The 21634-nt window shown below is 47.5% G+C and overlaps 1 protein-coding gene across 1 annotated transcript in view; it reads right to left on the reverse strand.

The window, feature by feature from the left end:
• The window catches only part of LOC121579068 (LHFPL tetraspan subfamily member 3 protein), a 37193-nt gene that overhangs the window by 2954 nt on the left and 12605 nt on the right, over positions 1–21634 (reverse strand). Inside the window, exon 2 of the mRNA XM_045221485.1 lies at positions 972–1199. Coding sequence (XP_045077420.1) covers positions 972–1199 — 228 coding nt within the window. The remainder of the gene's footprint in view (positions 1–971; positions 1200–21634) is intronic.

The following is a 21634-nucleotide window of genomic DNA, read 5'->3' on the forward strand; positions in this document are numbered from 1 at the left end:
CTCCCTTTTTTCTTCCATCTTATATCTCTCTCTTTTTTCTTTTCCTTCCCCCCTTCTTGTCATTTTAGCCACTCTCTTTGACTCCGCCATCTTGTTTTCTTCTCTCTCTCTCTCTGACTCACCAATTCCCAATCCCATTGGTAATAACAGCAAGCAGGTGTTATGTGAGAAGCAGTTAAAATATGCTAATTGGTGGTGGCTCATGTCTGTGAAATTATGCTGAAAATGCTTGCATAAAAAGGGACGGAATATGAATGTCTACCGTGTGGGATGGTTCTGACAGCAGGGTTACTGTTGTTACCTTTGATACACACCCACCCCTGCTATGGGCTTTGGAGGAGGGGGTTGATAAGAAGTTTGTATTTATCAGCCAAAATGCACTAAACCCCAAGATATGGGAGATGTGGAAGGGTCTGGAGGAGAGGGTGCTCAGACTTCTGTTACAGAGGTTCTGTTATTCTGTGCAACAGTGTTCTTCACTCCTGGTCCTGGAGAGCCAAAGGGTGTGCAGGTGTTTGTTCCCACCCAGCACTAACACATCAGTATGGTGCTGCCCTTCAGAGACAGATAGACACCCTGTGGGTCCCCAGGAGCAGGGCTGAAGAACATTGCTCTATGACCTAACACAGACTTCAACTATCACTTTGTGAGACAGCCTCTGTATGGCATGCTCATATGCCAGTAACCGAAAGGTTGCTGGTTCTAATCCCTGAGCCGACTAGGTGAAAAATCTGTCGATGTGCCCTTGAGCAAGGCACCTAACCCTAATTGCTCCTGTAAGTCGCTCTGGATAAGAGCGTCTGCTAAATGACAAAAAAAAAAAAAAAAATATGAGGAAAGTCCACAGCTCGTATTCACAAAGCATTTCAGCGTAGGAGTGCTGATCTAGAATCAGGTCCCCCCTGTCCATGTAATCTTATTCATAACGACCTAAAATCCCAAACTGATCTTAGATCAAGTGTTGTCCTTACTATCCAGCAGCTCATCAGCCATCAGCCCATCCTGACGGTTTCCCAGGACGAAGGCCAGGAAGGAGAGTATCAGGGCGTCCATGATGCCCATGATAGCCAGGATGTAGGCCCAGCGCACGGAGCACGCTCCCAGGGTGTACTTGTCTGTCTGCTCCCCACACATCCTCTTCACCTCATCACTGTCCCAGCCATCTGGGTAGATCATGCAGCCCAGAATCAGGCATGTACCTGGGAGAGAGGGGAGAGAGAGGGAGGGAGGGATGGGGGGAGAGACGGAGGGAGAAAGGAAGAAGAGTGTGAGAAAGGGGGAGATGACAGAAAAGAGAGAAATACAGAAAGATGGAGGGAGAGAAAGAAAAGAGACAAAGAGAGATGGAGTTAGCATAACCCATAACATATCTATGCAGCATTCTAAATTTAACCTCCTCCCCCTGTAGTCTTTCCTCTCCTCCTCCCACTGTTGTCTCTCCTCTCCTCCTCCCCCTGTAATCTTTCCTCTCCTCCTCCCCCGTAATCTCTCCTCTCCTCCTTCCCCTGTAGTCTCTCCTCTCCTCCTCCCACTGTAATCTCTCCTCCTCCCACTGTTGTCTCTCCTCTCCTCCTCCCACTGTTGTCTCTCCTCTCCTCCTCCCACTGTAATCTCTCCTCCTCCCACTGTTGTCTCTCCTCTCCTCCTCCCACTGTTGTCTCTCCTCTCCTCCTCCCCCTGTAATCTTTCCTCTCCTCCTCCCCCGTAATCTCTCCTCTCCTCCTTCCCCTGTAGTCTCTCCTCTCCTCCTCCCACTGTAATCTCTCCTCCTCCCACTGTTGTCTCTCCTCTCCTCCTCCCACTGTTGTCTCTCCTCTCCTCCTCCCCCTGTAATCTCTCCTCTCCTCCTCCCCCTGTAATCTCTCCTCTCCTCCTCCCCCCGTAATCTCTCCTCTCCTCCTCCCCCGTAATCTCTCCTCTCCTCCTCCCCCCGTAATCTCTCCTCTCCTCCTCCCCCGTAGTCTCTCCTCTCCTCCTCCCCCTGTAGTCTCTCCTCTCCTCCTCTCCCTGTAATCTCTCCTCTCCTCCTCCCCCGTAGTCTCTCCTCTCCTCCTCCCCCTGTAGTCTCTCCTCTCCTCCTCTCCCTGTAATCTCTCCTCTCCTCCTCCCCCGTAATCTCTCCTCTCCTCTGTTCCCTGGCTGATTGATTCCCTTTCTTGAACACTGTCAGGGTGACCACTGCAGCTCCCCTGTCACGCCCTGACATAGAGATCGCTAGTTGGTTTGGTCAGGGTGTGAATATCTATGGGTATATCTAGTATGTGTATATCTATGTTGGCCGGGTGTGGTTCCCAATCAGAGGCAGCTGTCGATCGTTGTCTCTGATCGGGGATAATACTTAGGTAGCCATTTTGCCTACCTATGTTGTGGGATCTTGTTTATGTTTGGTTTGTTGGATGTTTAGCCTTTTGAACTTCACGTTCTGTTGCATTTTGTTATTTTGTCGGTGTTTATAATAATAAACAACCATGTACGCATACCACGCTGCACCTTGGTCCGATCCTTTACTCAACGAACGTGAAATCCCCATGGACACAAACAGTACACACACCCACTTCAGCCAGAGACACTGGGGCTGCCTTCAATTCAATTGTTCAGAGCACGTGACAATAACACAGAGATGTCAGTGCAGGCTGTGGTAGCAGATCAATAAGACTATTGTCAGAGGATATCTAGCAGTCCCACACAGCAGCAGAGTCCGTAGTAGAGGCATTTGTGTGTGTTAGCACTGTACCCCTCCACAACTGTTATCAGAGGCTACGCTAAAGAGACAGAGAGATAAACAGATTTAAGAGATGCATAATCTCAGGAAATGAAAGAGAGCAGCCCTCTTTCTTTCTCTCCATCCATCCCTCTCTCTCTTTCCTTCCTCCCTCCCTCTCATTCACTCACAGAATCTCAGGAAATGACAGAGTATCACAGAAGCAAGACTTGTAACCTGTTTCCACAAGAATAGGGCAACCAGTGAAGAAAAAATTAGGTTGATTTATTTTCCCTTTTGTACTTTAACTATTTTCACATCGTTACAAGACTGTATATAGCCATAATAGGACACTTGAAATGTCTCTATTATTTTGGAACTTTTGTGAGTGTAATGTTTACTCTTAATTTTTAATTGTTTATTTCACTTTAGTTTACTATCTATTTCACTTGCTTTGGCAATGTAAACATATGTTTCCCATGCCAATAAAGCCCTTCGAATTGAATTGAATTGAAATGTGACGATCCCGGCTGTCTGAGTCGGGTCCGGTCTGGTGACTAGTGTTCCTGCTCGTATTCTCCAGTTTCCCGAGGGTTCGGGAACGCTCCGGGGAGCGCTCTGGTTTTTCCGCACCTGCATCCCATCAGCAATCTGCACACCTGGTCCTGATCATCACCCTTCTTAGGCTCTGGCCCAACTTCCAGTTCCTGCCGGATCGTTAGCCATGAACAGTATGTTGTCAGCGTATCAGTCTCTGAGCCAGTAGTGTTAGTTTTGTTGTTTTGCACCTTTTTGACTTGCTGTGTACTGACCCCCGTTTTGTTCTGTCTGCAGTCTCTCACCCGGAACCTTCACCCAACCTCTGCCTGATGGTCGGCGGCTGCCGAGCCAGTACCGGACCAACCACCGCACCCTCAACAACCCATCCACGCCACCCGCTCTGTTCCCTGGATTATTCAGCTTCACTCGGACTCTAACAATAAACACTCACCTTTATCTCACGTACCGTGTCCTGGTCTGCTTCTGGGTTCTGGCTTAGTTAACCGTGACAGAACGATCCGGCCAGTAATGAACCCAGCGGACCTGGACTCTGTTCGCCATGCTATTACCCAGCAGGAGAAGATGTTGGGCCATCATAGCACGGTACTACAGGAGATCGCGTTGTCAGTTCGGAACCTTTCTACCGGTCTGACGGAGGTCCAGAACCAACGCAAGTGTCCGGTGGAGGATCCACTACCGGTTTCACCCATCTCGCCTGCCGCTTCTGAAGCTGTGTCCATCCGTGAGCCCAAGGTTCCGACGCCGGATAAGTATGAGGGAGAGCTGGGAAGATGCCGTTCCTTCCTTATGCAGTGTGGACTAGTGTTCGATCTACAGCCCTACTCTTATGCCACAGACAAGGCTAGGATAGCCTTTGTGATTGAGTTGCTGCGTGGTCGAGCGCTGGAGTGGGCTTCAGCCGTTTGGGAACGACAGGATCCCTGCATGGCTTCATACCAGGGGTTCACGGCCGAGATGAGGAAGCTCTTCGACCATTCCGTCCGAGGGAGGGACGCAGCTAGGCGCCTGTTTTCGCTTCGCCAAGGAACTCGCAGCGTGGCCGACTTCGTGATCGAGTTCAAGACGTTGGCTGTGGAGAGTGGGTGGAACGAGGAGTCTCTGCAAGCGGCCTTTTACCAGGGTCTGTCGGAGCAGCTCAAGGATGAGTTGATCTCCTATCCGGAGCCTAGTGACCTGGACAGCTTGGTAGCTTTGTCTATTCGGGTGGATAATCGAGTCCGAGAGCGAAGGAGGGGAGAAGCAATGGGTTCCGTCCAACCCGATCAGCTTCTCAGGATCCAGTCGGGTCGTCAAACTGCGCGGCTCGCTAAAGTTGGGAGGACTTTTAGCGAGCCAGTTTCGACCTCTCAATACCTCTGTCAGACCCCGTTTCCCGGCTACCCTTATGAACAGGAATCAGAGCTTAGCGATTAACGCTTTATCGATTCAGGTGCCGATGGAAGCTTTCTAGATGCCGAGTTGGTGGAACAGCTGGGGGCTTTCCAAGGAGCAATTGCCGGAAGCCATTGAAGCTACCACTCTGAACGGCAGTAGTCTGGCACGTATCACGATGAGGACTGAACCCGGTTAAGATGCGGTTGTCGGGGAATCATTCTGAGATGATTTCATTCTTCATTCTGCCGTCTTCCCATGTTCCTCTGGTCCTTGGATACCCCTGGCTGAAGGAACACAATCCCACGTTCGATTGGGTGACGGGCAAGGTAACGAGTTGGAGCCTTGATTGTCATGCTAACTGTCTCAAGACTGCCTGCCCCCATTCGGTTCCCAGTCAGGTGATTGAGGCTAAACCCCCAGATTTGTCCCTGGTTCCCGAGACATATCACGATTTGGGGGAAGTTTTCAGTAAGCAGAAGGCTCTGTCACTCCCTCCCCACCCGACCATATGATTGTGCCATCAACCTGGTCCCTGGAGCTGTCTACCCCAAGGGAAGGTTATACAGTATCTCCCGATCTGAACGTGAGGCGTTGGAGACCTACATCAAGGAGTCCCTAGCTGCTGGTCTCGTTCGTCCCTCGTCATCACCCCTGGGGGCAGGATTCTTCTTTGTGGGTAAGAAGGATGGCTCTCTTCGACCGTGTATTGATTATCGGGGGTTGAATGACATCACGGTCAAGAACAAGTATCCCCTGCCCTTGATGAGTTCTGCCTTCGACTCTTTACAGGGTGCTACGGTGTTCACCAAGCTAGACCTACGCAATGCGTATCACCTGGTCCGGATCAGAGAGGGGGACGAGTGGTTGATGGGTTTCAATACACCGATGGGTCACTTCGAGTATCAGGTGATGCCGTTTGGACTGACCAATGCTCCAGCGGTATTCCAGAGTATGGTGAACGACGTCCTGAGAGATATGATCGGTCTCTTTGTGTTTGTTTACCTGGATGACATTCTGATCTTCTCGAAGGAACCTTCCGACCACGTCCAGCATGTCCGGCAGGTTCTGCAGCGATTGTTGGAGAATCGCCTGTTTGTGAAGGCCGAGAAGTGCGAGTTTCACGCCCACACGACATCCTTTCTCGGGTACATCATCTCCAGGGGAGAGATTAGGATGGACCAGGAGAAGGTTAGAGCGGTTCTGGAATGGGCCCAGCCCGGTACGAGATTGCAGCTCCAGAGATTTTTGGGGTTTGCGAATTTCTACCGCAGATTCATCCGGGATTACAGCCGTGTGGCCGCTCCGTTAACTGCCTTGACTTCCAGCATCAGGACCTTCAAGTGGAATCCGGAGGCGGATCGAGCGTTTCTGGATTTGAAGAGGCGATTCACCAACGCACCGATTCTCTCTCAACCGGACACGGCCCGTCAGTTCGTCGTTGAAGTGGACGCGTCTGATGTGGGAGTTGGCGCCATCCTGTCGCAGCGATGCTCCACGGACAGTAAACTCCATCCCTGCGCCTACTACTCTCGTCGCCTTTCGCCTGCGGAGAGGAATTACGATGTGGGTAACCGGGGAGCTTCTCGCGGTGAAACTTGCCTTGGAGGAGTGGCGCCACTGGTTGGAGGGGGCGGAGCAACCGTTTATTGTCTGGACGGACCACAAGAATCTTGCTTACGTGCAATCGGCTAAACGTCTCAACTCCCGTCAGGCCAGGTGGGCGTTGTTTTTCGGACGATTCAAGTTTGCCCTGACGTTCCGACCTGGATCTAAGAACGGCAAGGCGGACGCCTTGTCCCGGATGTTCTCCAAGACGGAGGAGAGTGGGTCCAAGACCGAGACAATCCTCTCCCGGAACTGCGTCGTGGGAGCAGTTATGTGGAAGATTGAGGAGGAGGTGCTGGCGGCCCTTCGGACTCAGCCCGGTCCCGGTAACGGTCCACCCGGTCGGTTGTTTGTGCCTGAGTCGGTTCGTCCTGCTGTCCTCAAATGGTCCCACGCCAGCAAGATGGCTTGTCACCCTGGCGTGGCTCGGACTATGGCGTTTCTTCGCAGACGTTTTTGGTGGCCTGCCATGGCCGAGGATACTCGGGGTTTTGTTGCTGCCTGTCCAGTGTGTGCGCAGAATAAGAGTACCAATCGGCCCAGCTCTGGACTACTTCACCCCCTTCCTATTCCCCGGCGACCATGGTCGCATCTGGCCCTGGACTTCGTCACGGGGTTGCCCGCTTCTGAGGGGAACACGGTCGTTCTGACTATCGTGGACAGATTCAGCAAGTTCGCCCACTTTGTGCCAATTGCCAAGCTTCCCTCTGCCTCGGAGACGTCCGAGATCCTGGTTAGGGAGGTTTTCAGGGTCCACGGTTTGCCCAGTGATATCGTTTCCGACCGTGGCCCTCAGTTTACCTCTGCTGTCTGGAAGTCCTTCTGTTTGGCCATTGGAGCTACGGTCAGTCTCACATCTGGTTTTCACCCCCAATCCAATGGTCAGGCGGAGAGAGCCAACCAGAAGATGGAATCAACGCTACGCTGTCTGGTCTCTTCCAACCCCACCTCCTGGGTCTCTCAGTTGCCTTGGGTTGAGTATGCCCACAATACTCTTCCTACATCTGCCACTGGGATGTCTCCCTTCCAGTGCCTGTATGGCTACCAACCTCCCCTGTTTCCTTCTCAGGAGAAGGAGCTCTCAGTGCCTTCTGTTCAGGCCCATATTCGGCGTTGCCACCGGACCTGGCATCGGGCCAGAAAGGCACTCCTTAGAGTTTCGGACCGGTATCAGCTCCAGGCGAATCGTCGCCGGATTCCCGCTCCCACCTATACCATCGGAGATAGGGTTTGGTTGGCCACCCGGGATCTTCCGTTACGGACTGAGTCTAGGAAGTTGTTACCGAAGTTCATTGGTCCGTTTGTGGTGGAGAAGGTGATCAATCCAGTGGCAGTTCGACTCAAACTACCGAGGACGCTCAGAGTCCATCCCACCTTTCATGTCTCCTGCCTCAAGCCTGTCTTCCTCAGTCCTCTGTTGCCTCCTCCGCCTCCTCCTCCTCCTCCTCGGATGATCGGAGGTGGTCCTGCCTACACGGTGCGTCGCATCATGGATTCCAGACGGCGGGGCCGGGGTTTCCAGTATCTCGTGGACTGGGAGGGGTATGGCCCTGAAGAGAGGAGTTGGATTCCGCGGCGACAGGTCCTAGACGCAGACCTCATCAGTGACTTCTACCGCCTCCATCCTGGCGCTCCGGGAAGTCCGCCCGGTGGCGTTCGTCGGAGGGGGGGTACTGTGACGATCCCGGCTGTCTGAGTCGGGTCCGGTCTGGTGACTAGTGTTCCTGCTCGTATTCTCCAGTTTCCCGAGGGTTCGGGAACGCTCCGGGGAGCGCTCTGGTTTTTCCGCACCTGCATCCCATCAGCAATCTGCACACCTGGTCCTGATCATCACCCTTCTTAGGCTCTGGCCCAACTTCCAGTTCCTGCCGGATCGTTAGCCATGAACAGTATGTTGTCAGCGTATCAGTCTCTGAGCCAGTAGTGTTAGTTTTGTTGTTTTGCACCTTTTTGACTTGCTGTGTACTGACCCCCGTTTTGTTCTGTCTGCAGTCTCTCACCCGGAACCTTCACCCAACCTCTGCCTGATGGTCGGCGGCTGCCGAGCCAGTACCGGACCAACCACCGCACCCTCAACAACCCATCCACGCCACCCGCTCTGTTCCCTGGATTATTCAGCTTCACTCGGACTCTAACAATAAACACTCACCTTTATCTCACGTACCGTGTCCTGGTCTGCTTCTGGGTTCTGGCTTAGTTAACCGTGACATGAAAGGGGCGGAGAGGAACTGGAGAAACTGAGAAAGACACTCCCCACTGTGTTTCTGTTCTCTCAGTCTGTTGTTTCCTGTTAGTCTTGAGTTAAACATGGACAGGCCATGATGATATGGATCATAATTATGGTAATAATGATACAAACAGTGCTAACTGGTCTATAATAATGCACACTGATGTTAAAGCATGTAATAGCTATAATCTACATCCCACACCCTCTACACCAGGGGATCCCCAATTACATTCAGCCGCGGGATGATTTTTTCTTGAGCGGATGGTCGGGGGGCTGGAACATAATTATAAATAATTTGTACTCTGCAAATTGACCGCAAGAAGGCCAAACCGATAGTATTTGACAAAAATATAGTCATTTCAACCCTTGATTACATTGGGATATGATCACATATGTCTCTCTATTTATGAATCTTTGTGAACAGATTTTCCTAGCCGGAAGCATTAGCGCAGTGCCAGACTCTGATGATCCACATTGCTAATCACTGAACTAGGCATCTGAGGATCGGACACCTATGAGTGTCTCTCGTTTTCAACATTGATCTTGTTAATAGGTGCTGTGTGTGAGAGTGTTGGATTGGATGCTCTGCATTTGACTATGGCCCTCTCACTTCCAGACCTTTTCATGAATAACACAACATGGTCCTGAGGTGGTCCTATAGCTTGGATCCAAACTGAGCGGAGGGAAAGGAGCTGACTGCATTCTAACTCTGCACTCATCATAAATAATCAAACATATTTACCCGTTCACTCCATCTTGCAGTGAGCCAGGAAGATGCAGAGTGAGGAGAGAGAGCATGGGATCCTACAGATGTAGGATCGTAATTTGATCATTTTTGTTGCTGAGAATTTTCCTGCACCACAGGAAATGCAGATGAGCCTTGTGATTTACAAAATTCACTAAAAACCCACACTAACTCATGGTTATATTAACAGTATTGCACTTGTCATGTAGCCTACTTTTGGCCAGCTAATAGCCTAACCACTGATCAAGTAACATCAAAAGTTCAAATCCTGTTGCTGCATGATTATTTTACTGTGAAAACCTGGGTCAAGTTAAAATCCTACATCTGTAATGAACAAAGAGCCTAAAGTTTAAGTCTCCAGCTAACATGGAATAGGTCAATTAATGAGCCAATGTAATGGCCTCCCAGAGAGGGTCAGGTGGTGGACTTCTCGGTTACTGCTGGGCTGGATATAACACTCATCCTCAGAAGGCTACTGGTGCAGCCCATCTGCTAATACGTGATTCCATTCACTTTAACGTCTTACTCTGTCGGAGACAGTGTTGCCAGAAAGCTGAGGAGGCCAAGAGGGGCTGCTGAAGGATCAAAGAGCACTGCAAATCCCAGCTCTCCATGTTCACCATATAATAAATATCATTGCCTCTGCTTTGAGGTTAGATAGCAAGAGAACATGACATTACCGCATATCGCATACTATTGCACGTTTCTAGGTCGTTTCTGGCCTTCTCTTGTTGAAAGTTAAGAGTCTGTCCTTCTTCTCTCTCTTTCTCCTAACCCCCCTTACATCTTTTTTTTTTTTATCTCTCTCTGTTTCTGTCTCTCTCTCTCTCTCTTCTCCTCCCAGCTGACAGCTGTTGGCAGGGTAGAGGCCTGGGGGGAATCAGGGAGGAGTCAGAGTCTGGACCTTTCAGTCCTCTCACTCCTCGTCTCCACTCTCCCTCCAACTGTTGCTGCTTCTCCTCTACACAGACAGACAGCTCCTTAATCACAACTAATTACAGTCCCAGTTGTCCGCTCTCTCACTCCACGGCTGCTTAATGTCTTGATTGAGGCTGGTTGGTTGGTTGTGATTGAGGCTGGCTGGTTGGTTGTGATTGAGGCTGGCTGGTTGGTTGTGATTGAGGCTGTGTGTGCATGCACGCATGTGGGTTTTCTTTCAGTGCAAATGTGAACCATGCCAAATGCATATTAGAGGGTGTAAATTGGGGCAGTGACAGATAGATGAAAATTGGGCACTCTCCTCTCCCTCCTTTCTCGCTCTCTCACACCTTTCCATCTCCCCTCTCCCCTCTATCCTCCTGTGGTGCTGCTGGTCAGATGGTCAGTCTGTTAAGAGTAATGTGAGGAGGCATTCTGTGTGACATGGATGCTGTGCCGTCTGCTGCATATGGCCAGGCTCATTAGCTCATTAGCTCCTTAAATGCACAAATGCAAACACGCATGTGCACGCACACGCACAGCCAATACAGCACCGTATATTGACTGCACAAACAGAGCAGTCAATGTGATTACAGCCAAAGAGATTCATTTTAGACCGTTGAGTTGTAATGCTAGCAGGGAGCTGTCCAATCAAGAGGTGCTGAAACCCCCACTGGAGACCTGCTGCATTCACTCAACTGGCTTACATGAGCTGTTCCCCCTCTCTGTGGTTTGGATTAGAGTGCAGACAATAGCATTTACATGCTTATTTTTCTCTCTCCCACCTTGATTCATTTGTCATTGCGGCCGATAAGGATTTTACAAGGAGGCAGACAGGGAAGGAGAGGGGGAGAGATAAAAGTGAAGGAATGAGATAAGAAAGAGGGAGGGGCAGAATGAGAGAGGGAAAGAGCTGAGCACTCTGTCTCTATAGCGCGGGCTCAGAATTACATCAAGTGTAGCTGTTGCTTCTCTACTGTGCACAGGTAGAGCATGGAGAGAGAGAGGCAAAAGCATCATGTCAGGAATAAGCACTATACAATGAGTGTCTGAACAGAGTAGGAATTCTATGAGGTGCGTGTTGTTTTCTTTCCTAGGGAGAGGAGAGGAGGAAGGTGAGAATGAATAGAAGGATAGTGGATGGTGGAGAAGATAGAGGGATAGAGGGAGGGCTTGCTGAATGGAAGTACCATCGGGAGGTTACAGGGTTAGAATCCCAATGCTTCCTATCTGACACATAAAGAGAGGAAACAAAGTGTTCAACAAGCAAGACTAGTCCGTCCTCCCCTTAACTGAGCAGCAACTGTGGTTCTTAATTAAACCAATAGATATTTTGTATTTGTTCTGCAATTCATTACTATGAACTTTTAGTATTTTCTGACCTGACCAGGAAAAAGTCCTATCCTATTCACAGCAGATAAATCTGCTCTCTTCTCCATTCCTACAGCAGAGGGGTTTATGTACGGTCCCTGCTTCATTTATATTAAAAAAAGGTCTTATATGATTTATAGTATACCTATGAAACCTGCTATGCCAGACAGAAAAAAGCTAAACTCTTATGTCATTACTGTCTCCCAAGGCAGCATAGTGTAGATTATCGTTAGATGCAAAGAAAAATGACCCATTCAACCCATTGTCAGACACAGCAATAGAAAACCCCTTTGTCTTTTCATCACAACATAAATCTGCATGAATCATTACGATAATCCTCATAGGCGTAGATGTTGTTTTTCTGATTTAAATCCCTCTATAAAATCCCACTGACTGACCTCCACTGGTTTAAATCCCTCTATGAAAGCCCACTGACGGACCCCCACTGGTTTAAATCCCTCTATGAAAGCCCACTGACGGACCCCCACTGGTTTAAATCCCTCTATGAAAGCCCACTGACTGACACTGGTTTAAATCCCTCTATGAAAGCCCACTGACTGACACAGGTTTAAATCCCTCTATGAAAGCCCACTGACTGACCCCCACTGGTTTAAATCCCTCTATGAAAGCCTACTGACTGACTCCCACTGGAAGCAATAGTTGACCTGGGAGAGTAAGAAAGCATTTCCACCAATCAGAAGTAGTCAGTTATTGCCACCAATCATGTCTTCTCCCACTGAGATCTGTTTAGAGGTGACAGAAGCAGATGCATCGTCATGGTGACTGGCAGCCTGCTGTCAATCCTGTCATCCTTACAGGAAGTGACATGTAATGTGCATGTGGATGACTACAGCCAAAGATTGTTCATTATATTGACAAGATAGTCAAGTGACCACTCTAACAATGGAAAAACATGTCCTCAAAGATGGAAGGCAGGCGGGAGGAGGCGAGATCAGGTGGGGTCATTCTAGCCAATGAGAGGACTCATCTTTGTATCTGTGCCATTATAGCGTCTGTCACAGCATGGGTTCCATTTTAAAGTAGTCAATTTTCTTCTTCTTCATTGGCTGATTGCTCCCAACTCATAGGAATCCCCACCCAGTTGACCACTTTAAAATGGTGGAAGCTCTCAATGGCAATGTCCATGCTAAAACGGGTTTCATCCATGATGAGTCCTCTATCTATCGCTATGACAACAGGCTCCGATATAAAGTTGCCGAAATGCCATGTGCGTCCACTTATATCAGTTCATTCATAACAACCTAACCATTACGAAACTTCAATTTTTTGTTGACACTCTCATTGACCTCCTTACAGAAATTCCTCACTTCATGGGCTTATTTTCGCGGACAGATTTTGGGTGGAGTAAAACCTCTTACGTCGCCTCTTCCTCTTTGCTACAGGTAGCTGAGAGAGTCACACACTCCTGACACTGTGACAGAGGCCGACATGAGTCACACAGTCAGCTATCTCTCCTTTCCTCTCCCTCTCTCTGTCATTTTCCTCTTCCTTTCTTGTCCTCTCTTTAATTCCCTCATTCTCTCTCTCTCTATCTGTCACTCTTTCATCACATCTCATTAGTAAACCCAGCCCTGCCATATGCCTCAATCCCTACTAAAGAGTCACAGACACTCACGCTCAACCCCTCTCTCAGATATGACTAGCATTTTATCATACTCATAAAGAGCTGTAGTATTACAGTAGCCCCACACATTGGAAACCGTTTCCCATGAACCTCTAGGGCGGAGGAACAGAAGGGGTGATTGGGAACAGGTGTTCCAATTAATTACTGGCGGCTGCCAGCAGACCCGCCGAGTATCGAGCGTTTGCCGACGAGGAGCCATAGTGACAAGCAAAGCAGCCTCACAGGGAAAAACAACATTTGTTGACGCACTGTGTAATCATGTGAGTAGAGAAAAAATAACCAACCTAATAATGTTTTGATGCGCTTCCATGAGAGGGAATGAGAGGGATAAGCTGAATAGTAATATAGTATCATAAAGTAAGGCTTTTTGGATGGGACCCAGGCAGCTACAGACTGGGGACTGCTACTGACTGTGCTGAATGAGCAGCGATAGAAAAGCGACTTCCTCCACTCTGCTGGAGAGCTGCAAGCTGCCAAGATAATTCACCCACACGGTTAGTTCTACATTGCACCAATCAACCCAGGTGTCTCATCAATGCTTGATGTCTAACAAAAATCCATTCTCTGAGTTTTTTATTTTACAGAAAGAGTATAGCCTACTCATCTCTCCATTAGATTAGAAGAACTTCATCACTATTCAGCGTGGATCCCTCTTTTCTTTCCCAAGTTCCTCAGATGTGGTGACAGGGTTCTGGAAGTGGCAGATGATGCAGGCAGTTCCTGTGACTCTTCTACAGATGTCCTCATTTATTTTTACCCACCCGGCGCCATTTGAAGTTGGCTGATGGGATTGTTTTAATATTCCTCTGATCTGGGCTGACGGAAGGGTACATGTGATGTGGTCCTCTCTCTACTGCTCTGAGATCAGTTTGGAAGTACCAAGCTGACTAATGATGGACTGAGAGAGGCGGGGATAGAGTGAGTGATCTTGCCGGGGGAACTTTATGCAACTGTCTCTGTTGTGCTGTAATCGTGAAAATAACATTCAGCTGAAGTGGGAAGAGAAGGTTGAAAGGGACAATAGTGATAATCTGGAAGCAGAGTGTCACAGAGAGACAGTGGAATACTGAAATAATTGTGGAATTTAAAAGTTGTTTATGAAGCTGAACAATTTCTACAGAGTGAGAGATGTGAGTGGTTGATTCTAGTTTCAGAACTAAATGATGGACTGTCAGTACTTTCTTTGTCTGTGTAGAGGGGCCAGACACATTGTGTCTCTCTCTACCCACTCTGATCTTATGTCAGCAAGAGTGATCAGCAGGAGCTTGGTGAGCAGTGATGCATGGCAGAGCTGTATCAGAGGGAAGGCTTTAATGCCGACCAGTGCCCATGGGGCGAGGGCAGCAGGGAACATCTTAAAGGGCAGTCCGGTCCATATCCAGCTGGTTGCCATGGAGACACACCTTTTAACTGTCCAGCGGTGCCTTCCCAGCAGGAACCTCTTTGACCACTACACCGGTCTCTGCTTACCATGTCCGAGAGTTCCTGCCCATCTCACAGCAACAAGAGAGGGAGAGGCAGGAAGCCAGCTAGTAGTGTGCTGTTTCCATGGCAACCCCGGGGAGCGAGCGAGCCAAGCTCGGAAATAATATTGACTGCAGAGCTGGCAGCGAACAACGGTGAAACAGTGCACCTCTCTCTCAGCCACGCATCCTCCAAGCCGTAACCCTCATAAACAGGTCTGTGTAAACAAACTGGGTTACAGCTAGATCAACACCGCAACACAGAAATAACTTCACTGCAATGCTCAACCACAAGCTTCAACATAGACTATCTCATTAAAGCGAAGTATGGTGTTTGAACCCAGGGGCGATAGTATAATAAGTCATAAGTGCAGTTATGCACACAGAACGTGTCGTCATCCAGACTCCCTGGAATATCAACCACACCTTCCCTGAGACCAATATACTGCGCTAAGTTTATCAGACAACAACCTCTGCTGTTGTGCTGCTCGGCGAGTGCCGAAGCCATTTGATGTCCTCACAACAGACCTCATTTGTATTAGTTTTTTTCCCACAGTCTTGGCAAGGCTCGCTTTGAAAGAAACACTCCGTCAACATCATTAGCTGTTTCTTTCACAGCGTGAACATTGTTCCTCAACCTGCTCAGCTCAGTACTACCATTCCTTTAGATATTGCACACCAATTAATTTCAATTTCTTGGCTTAAAGAGATCCAGATCCCTTTAATTATACACACTGACCCCATATCACATACCATTGGTGCTAATTTCCCACTGGGCACAGCGGTCAGTTCAACATCTAGTTTTGATTTTGATAGAAGAATTTGGTAATGACTAATTATTACACCCCGAAACTGTGTGAAACAGCGATAACTATGTATGGGAATAGAGGAAAAATGCAGCCTGCCTGAGCAAGGAGTAGGCTATGATAAGAACATGTGTGTGTGTGTGTGTGTGTGTGTGTGTGTGTGTGTGTGTATGTGTGACCTGATGGTCAGGAGAGCAGAGGATAACCACATGAGCTAAACCCAGGTGTGAGCTTACAAGATGTGTACAGTGGAAAAATACAGCCCGCCCGAAGCGGGGTGGGATTTTTCCTCTGATGTGTGTGTATAAAAAGATTGTGCGTACATTTTGTGGCAGAGCGCTCTCATGAATAAAGGCTGACCATTGCAGAAAGGGGTCTTTGTTTAATTTATTATTTAAACTAGAGATTTATAACCTCTGGGAATTATTCAAAAATTGAAGAAGTAGTTGACTTCAACCATTGAGATAAGAAAACTCTCGTGACAGATTTACATTTAGTTGAGTTGTCAACTGACGTGAATGCAACATGAAATCAACAAATTTCACCGTGTCATTGGCTTTAGGGTTAAAAGTTGGGTGAAAAAACTACGAAATGCCCTTACATTGATGGCTTTTTGCAAATACAATCAATTTTCCACATTGATTCAACGTCATCACATTGATATTTTTTGTTGAAATGAAATGGAAACAACTTTGATTCAACCAGTTTTTGCCCAGTGGGTAGTTTCCCATTCATATGGCGGCATTTGCCTTCCTTCACTGTAATTACTGTTCGGGGGTAATTCCCCAAGGGGTGTGAGTCCTTACTTAACAATGACAGGGTGCTCCAGGAAAACATCCCTGCTGGTCATTTATTAGACCCCTATGCCTGGTCCTGGTCTCTGTGGCTGGCTAACAATAGGCTGTCATGTTTCCGTTCAACTCTGGGGTCACAGTCTGCTTCTCCCAGACGGGGAGAGACTTGGTGCTAGATAGGGTAATACATGCTGGAGGCACGGCGATATGCCAGCCAAGCCCAGGAAAACCCAATCCATTATGATGTATTGAGTGATGAGCAGATTAAGATGAAGGGTGTCGAAGAGCTGGGAGATGATGATGCGGCCATGTGAGGATAACATGGAGAATGAGATTGCCCTCAGGGCTTCGGTTTTGGTTTGCAGGTGGAAGAGATGATTGAAACAATGACTGATTGATTAGCCATGGATCAGGTGGAGCAGCGGAGGAAGAGAGAGACCGGATGAGTAGGATGAGACGTACACGCTCCAACACAGCGGATGACTGCCGAGGTCCAGCACATCAAAGGATTTACCCTATGTCCTCCTTTGATTGGTGTGGAAACTTAAAATGGATGCCGCAGGTGAGGACTGAGAAGTATTGAATAAAAAAAGTCAAAGGTCTCTGAAGACTTTGGCCAGTACAAGACGAGTCACCACTGCCCACACAGTCAGATATCAAGCACAGAGTCTCTTAAAGATGAGCAGTTTACAGGTGGTGTTGTTGTTTTCTAGACCTGAGTAACTGGGCCAAGTAGTCTTACCTTTGCTGAAGCCCATTCATTCACCATAAATCACCCAACAAGAGAACCCAACAATGACAGCCAGGTGTCATAACCAGCCGGTTGGAGAGACTGATAGATGACAGAAACAGTCTCTTAACAAAGCAAACTCAGACACACCAACATCACACACACACACACACACACACGCTGCTGCTGCTGTCTCGCTGCTTTTTTAATGGTTCACCTTGTCCCTCCTTCTTCCCCTCCCTCCCTCCTTCTTCCCTTCCTCCCTCTCCCAGAAGAGGGGGATAAATCAAACGCCTGTCTCCTGTGCTTGGCTCTGGTGATCCAGGAGATAAACACAGTTTGGAAATCTATAACGCCAACTCCTCCTCTGAACGCTGGCTGGGACATAGAGACTGGAGGATACGTGGGGGTAAATACATCTACAGCCTATCTCTACTTAGACTACAACAACAATGTCTGGACTGATGGATCAAACAATGGTTTTAATCTAACAGCTGGTCTCATGGAATAAAAGATTGAGAGCAGAAGGTTTGGTGGTGAGAATAGTTCACCATGCTGTATGCTAGATGTGCTTGTCATAGTTGATCAACATGGCCAATACAATTCAATGAGCTTCATATTCTCATTTTGGGGTGTTGATTCATAGCCCTCATTTTAGGGTGTTGAAGCCACCTCAAGAATATCCAGCATAAGAAACAGATCTTGTTCACACGTGTTTTCATGTGGGTGTCTTATGGTTAGTTTGTTGGCACATGTAGGCGAAAGTCAGTGTTGTTAATAATAATGATCTAATTTTCATTCATAACACTCTCACATAGTCTTTATCTGTAGTTAATTGTTACCCTTTTGCCTCTAGTCATAATTAAACAACTCTCAACTGTCATTATTTCTTTTAATTATGAAGTCAGGAAGGGATATGCTTGTTCAGGACAGGGAGAGAGAAGAGAGAGAGGTCTCTATAGACCTTTTCACTTGCGGTTGAGCAGTGAGATGCAGCTTGCTGGAATGGGCTGCAGCATTGTGTTTGAGTTCATGTGATTCAAAAGAGCAACAGTATATTGTATACATTGTTTACGCAATGTTTTTAATGCCAATAAAGCAATTTGAATTTGAAAACAGAGTTTATTTTCTACCTGCTATCTGCTGCTTACAGCACATATGAATGTATTTGCACGGCTCATGATTGCATTTAATCTAAAACTGCTCCAAACAGGGCAACTTGAAATACCAAACGCCTTCAAAGCCTTCATTCAAGTTTGACTCAACTATAATTTATTCACAAACCAGAGTTAGGTAGTGTTATTGATATGGCTCATGCATTTCTAAAAGACCGGAAGGGATTCAGGGATTCAGGGATTCAAGATGCTTCAACACATGCTTTTGTCTACAAGGTCATGTACTTTGCATTTTGGCTCGCTGCATTTTTTAAATGGATAAACAATGCTGACAGTGAGATCTCAATTGTGAATGTGAATGCTCTCTCTGCTAAGGTTCACAGACCTGGGGGAAATTCAGCCCAGAGAAAGTCACTTAACTGTGGCTCTATAGAGAAAGCCTTGTTGTGACCCTTAGATAGATGCACCAAAGTTAAAGTAATGTCTTACACATACAAGTATACATTAAGTACACAATTATGAAACTAAATGCCCTGATATCTTTAGCGGTTGGTGTTTGCAGCAGAGAGTTTCCATGGTTATTTGAGGTTCAGAGGTTATCTTGTTTGAGGTTGTCTGCTGTCTGACCGCATTAGGGAATCTCTTGCCTGTAGAGCAGGCTTTCTTAAACTATGGGTCGGGACCCAAAGTGGGCCCTGGGCATGTGAGAGGTGGGTCGCAGTTATGAGAATACATCGTTGGATGACGATTTGGGTCACAGGAGGACGGTCAATTTCTCATTTCGGTCTCGAGCTGAAAAGGTTTAAGAACCCAAGATGTAGAGGATGAAGTTGTTGATATGTAGATCTCTAAGCGCTGGGGATGATGAGCTTGACAGGACCAGAGCTGCAATCAGGACCTCAGGGTCTACTCCTTCTTTGTATCAGCACTAATGACCTCTATGGAACCAGGGTAATCAATTCTTATTGAACTGTGGAAAGACTTCTGTCTGTCACTTGTCATGTCTACTGCTGCCACCTTAAAACCTATACCACCACCACCACCACCCACTAGCACCAGCCACTATCTCCACATTCACTGTTTCCACTAGGATTTCTTTCAGCAGCGGTGGCAGAGGTAGCAGGGGGAGGGTCTTCCTGGGGCATACATCTATACATCTATTAATAGGGTTGGATACACTTCCAGGATTACAAGCTAGCTAGCTAGTTACCTTGGAGGTTTCTCTGACGATCTGATGTTGTAACGTGTCACTCGGTGTCACGACTTCCTGCGAAGCTGCCTCCTCTCCTGGTTCGGGCAGGCTTCGCCGTTCGTCGCCACCGGCCTTCTAGCCACTGCCGCTCCTCATCTCATCATTCCATTTGTCTTGTCTTGTTTATTACACACACCTGGTTCATATCCCCTCATCAGTACCTGTGTAAGTGTTCCCTCTGCCCCCTTGTCTTTGTGTGTGATTGTTTATTGTGGAAAGTAGTGAAGCTCCTTGTATTTTCCCCCGCCGGGATATTTTCCCGTGTGCCTGGTATTTTCCAGTGCGCCTGTTTTGCGCACTGGAGTGTTTGACGCGTTCCTGCGTAACTCTGTGGTAGCATAATAAAGCCTGTTATTCTGTGATTTACCCTCCTGCACCTGACTCCTTCAACATCACCTCGTCACACTCTGATCTTAAAAGCATGTCTCGGCAGACATTTGGTGCGCCACTACTAAATTAATGTAGGACAAACACTGACATTTGATGTTCTTGTCAATGCTCTATTATAGCTTTATTTGAACACATATGTCAACACTTGACCATAGCAAAAAGGTTTTGCCTAGCTGCAGTAAGACAAACTAAAAAATTACAAGTCAATTGGGTCAACTTATTTTTACACGCTACTACAGTAGATGATCGCTACTTCTACAAGTGACCTCCTAAAATTACGTTTTACATTTGGCATAAACCCACCTGCTTTAAATAAGTCAGCTTCTCTCACTATGATCAGGGTTCGCTGAGTTGTATCAGAGAGAGAGAATGGAGAGAGAAAGTGAGAGAGGGGCAGTATTTTCTCTTCTTGGGAAAAGCTTATGCTCCTTGAGATTATCACTTTCCCCTGCTGGGGGATTTGTCACTGATCCCTTGTGCAGTGGTGGGTGGCCTAGCTATTTAGTGACGCTTCCTTGGGGATGGATGATACATTAACATTTTTAGTCATTTAGCAGACGCTCTTATCCAGAGCGACTTACAGTTAGTGAGTGCATACATTTTTCATACTAGCCCCCCGTGGGAATCGAACCCACAACCCTGGCGTTGCAAGCACCATGCTCTACCAACTGAGCTACAGGAGGCCTACACATACAGATGTAGGATCTTAATTTGATCACCCTGTTGCAGGAGAACTTAACTGCAATGCAGGAAATGTAAAACTTGTAGTGTATTTGAGGTTTAAAAAATTTCCATTTTAGATTTTTACTTACGAAAAATGTATCAACCTCTACAAAAATGTCCTTTAATTATAATCCACATAATAATTCACATTTCCTGTTGCTGCAGGATTATTTTTCTGCTGTAGCATTCTGGCTCAAATTAAGATCCTACATCTGTACTGTAGCAGACTGAGCAAGATCTCTATTGCAGAGTAGGACATTTGCAGAGTAGAGCATTCATAGGTTGCTCATTCTACCCAAGATTACCCAGGTAGTGCTGACAAATACTGTGCATGCAGAACTCAAACAAAGGAGAACAGTCAAATGTGTAGGAATACACAGCCACACACACACCATAGACATAGCGCTAGAGAGCCCTTGTCTCTCTACTCTTTTACCCCATACTGTTAGTGTCTGACTTGGAGTTGCCAATCTTCTTCCCTCACCCACCACCCCCTCCATGTCCCCTAGTGCTAGGTCCCTATGTGGTGCTTTATGATTAACATGATTAGTACTGTTACTGAGCTGTAGCTTGCATCACCAACAGCAGACTGACATAACATGTGCTGCTGTAGCAAACAGCAGACTGACACATAACCCATGTGCATCCTGCAAGACCTCTAGGAAAGGCCGTGTTATCTCTCCTGTCAGCTGTACCGGTGGCTCAGTCAGTCGACCAGGCCTAATCCCATTATTTAGCCCCCCATTGAAAGAGCAACAGCAGGAAATAATGCTAACACTAGCCGAGCGGTGCCATGGAACCAGGGCGAACACAGTGAGTTACCCCACCCACCTGTGGCACCGAGGCTGACACCCCGGGAGAAAAGGTTGTCCAGAAAGACACAGCTCTTTAGGAAGCGCGACATGCACTGGGGAAAGCCTACACCCGAAAAATCACAAAGTTCAATTAGTGGTTCAACTGTGCTGGTCTACAATTAAAATCCGCTGATGCGCAGGAACCCACTTTAATAGCTCTTAGAGCATTTAAATGACTCTGCTTTACTGGAAGTTGGATTAATGATGCAGTAAAGTCAGAGAGTCTGTGGTTACAAAAGCTTGAGTTTGACTTCAGAGCTGAACAGTGTATTGACAGATAGGCCTCCATCAAATATATCAACATTGCTCTGAATTTTCCTTGTCAGTATGGCTGATGCTTGCACTCCATACCAAGCATAT

The sequence above is a fragment of the Coregonus clupeaformis genome, chromosome 7 (genome assembly GCF_020615455.1).
Source record: "Coregonus clupeaformis isolate EN_2021a chromosome 7, ASM2061545v1, whole genome shotgun sequence".
Taxonomy (NCBI): domain Eukaryota; kingdom Metazoa; phylum Chordata; class Actinopteri; order Salmoniformes; family Salmonidae; genus Coregonus; species Coregonus clupeaformis.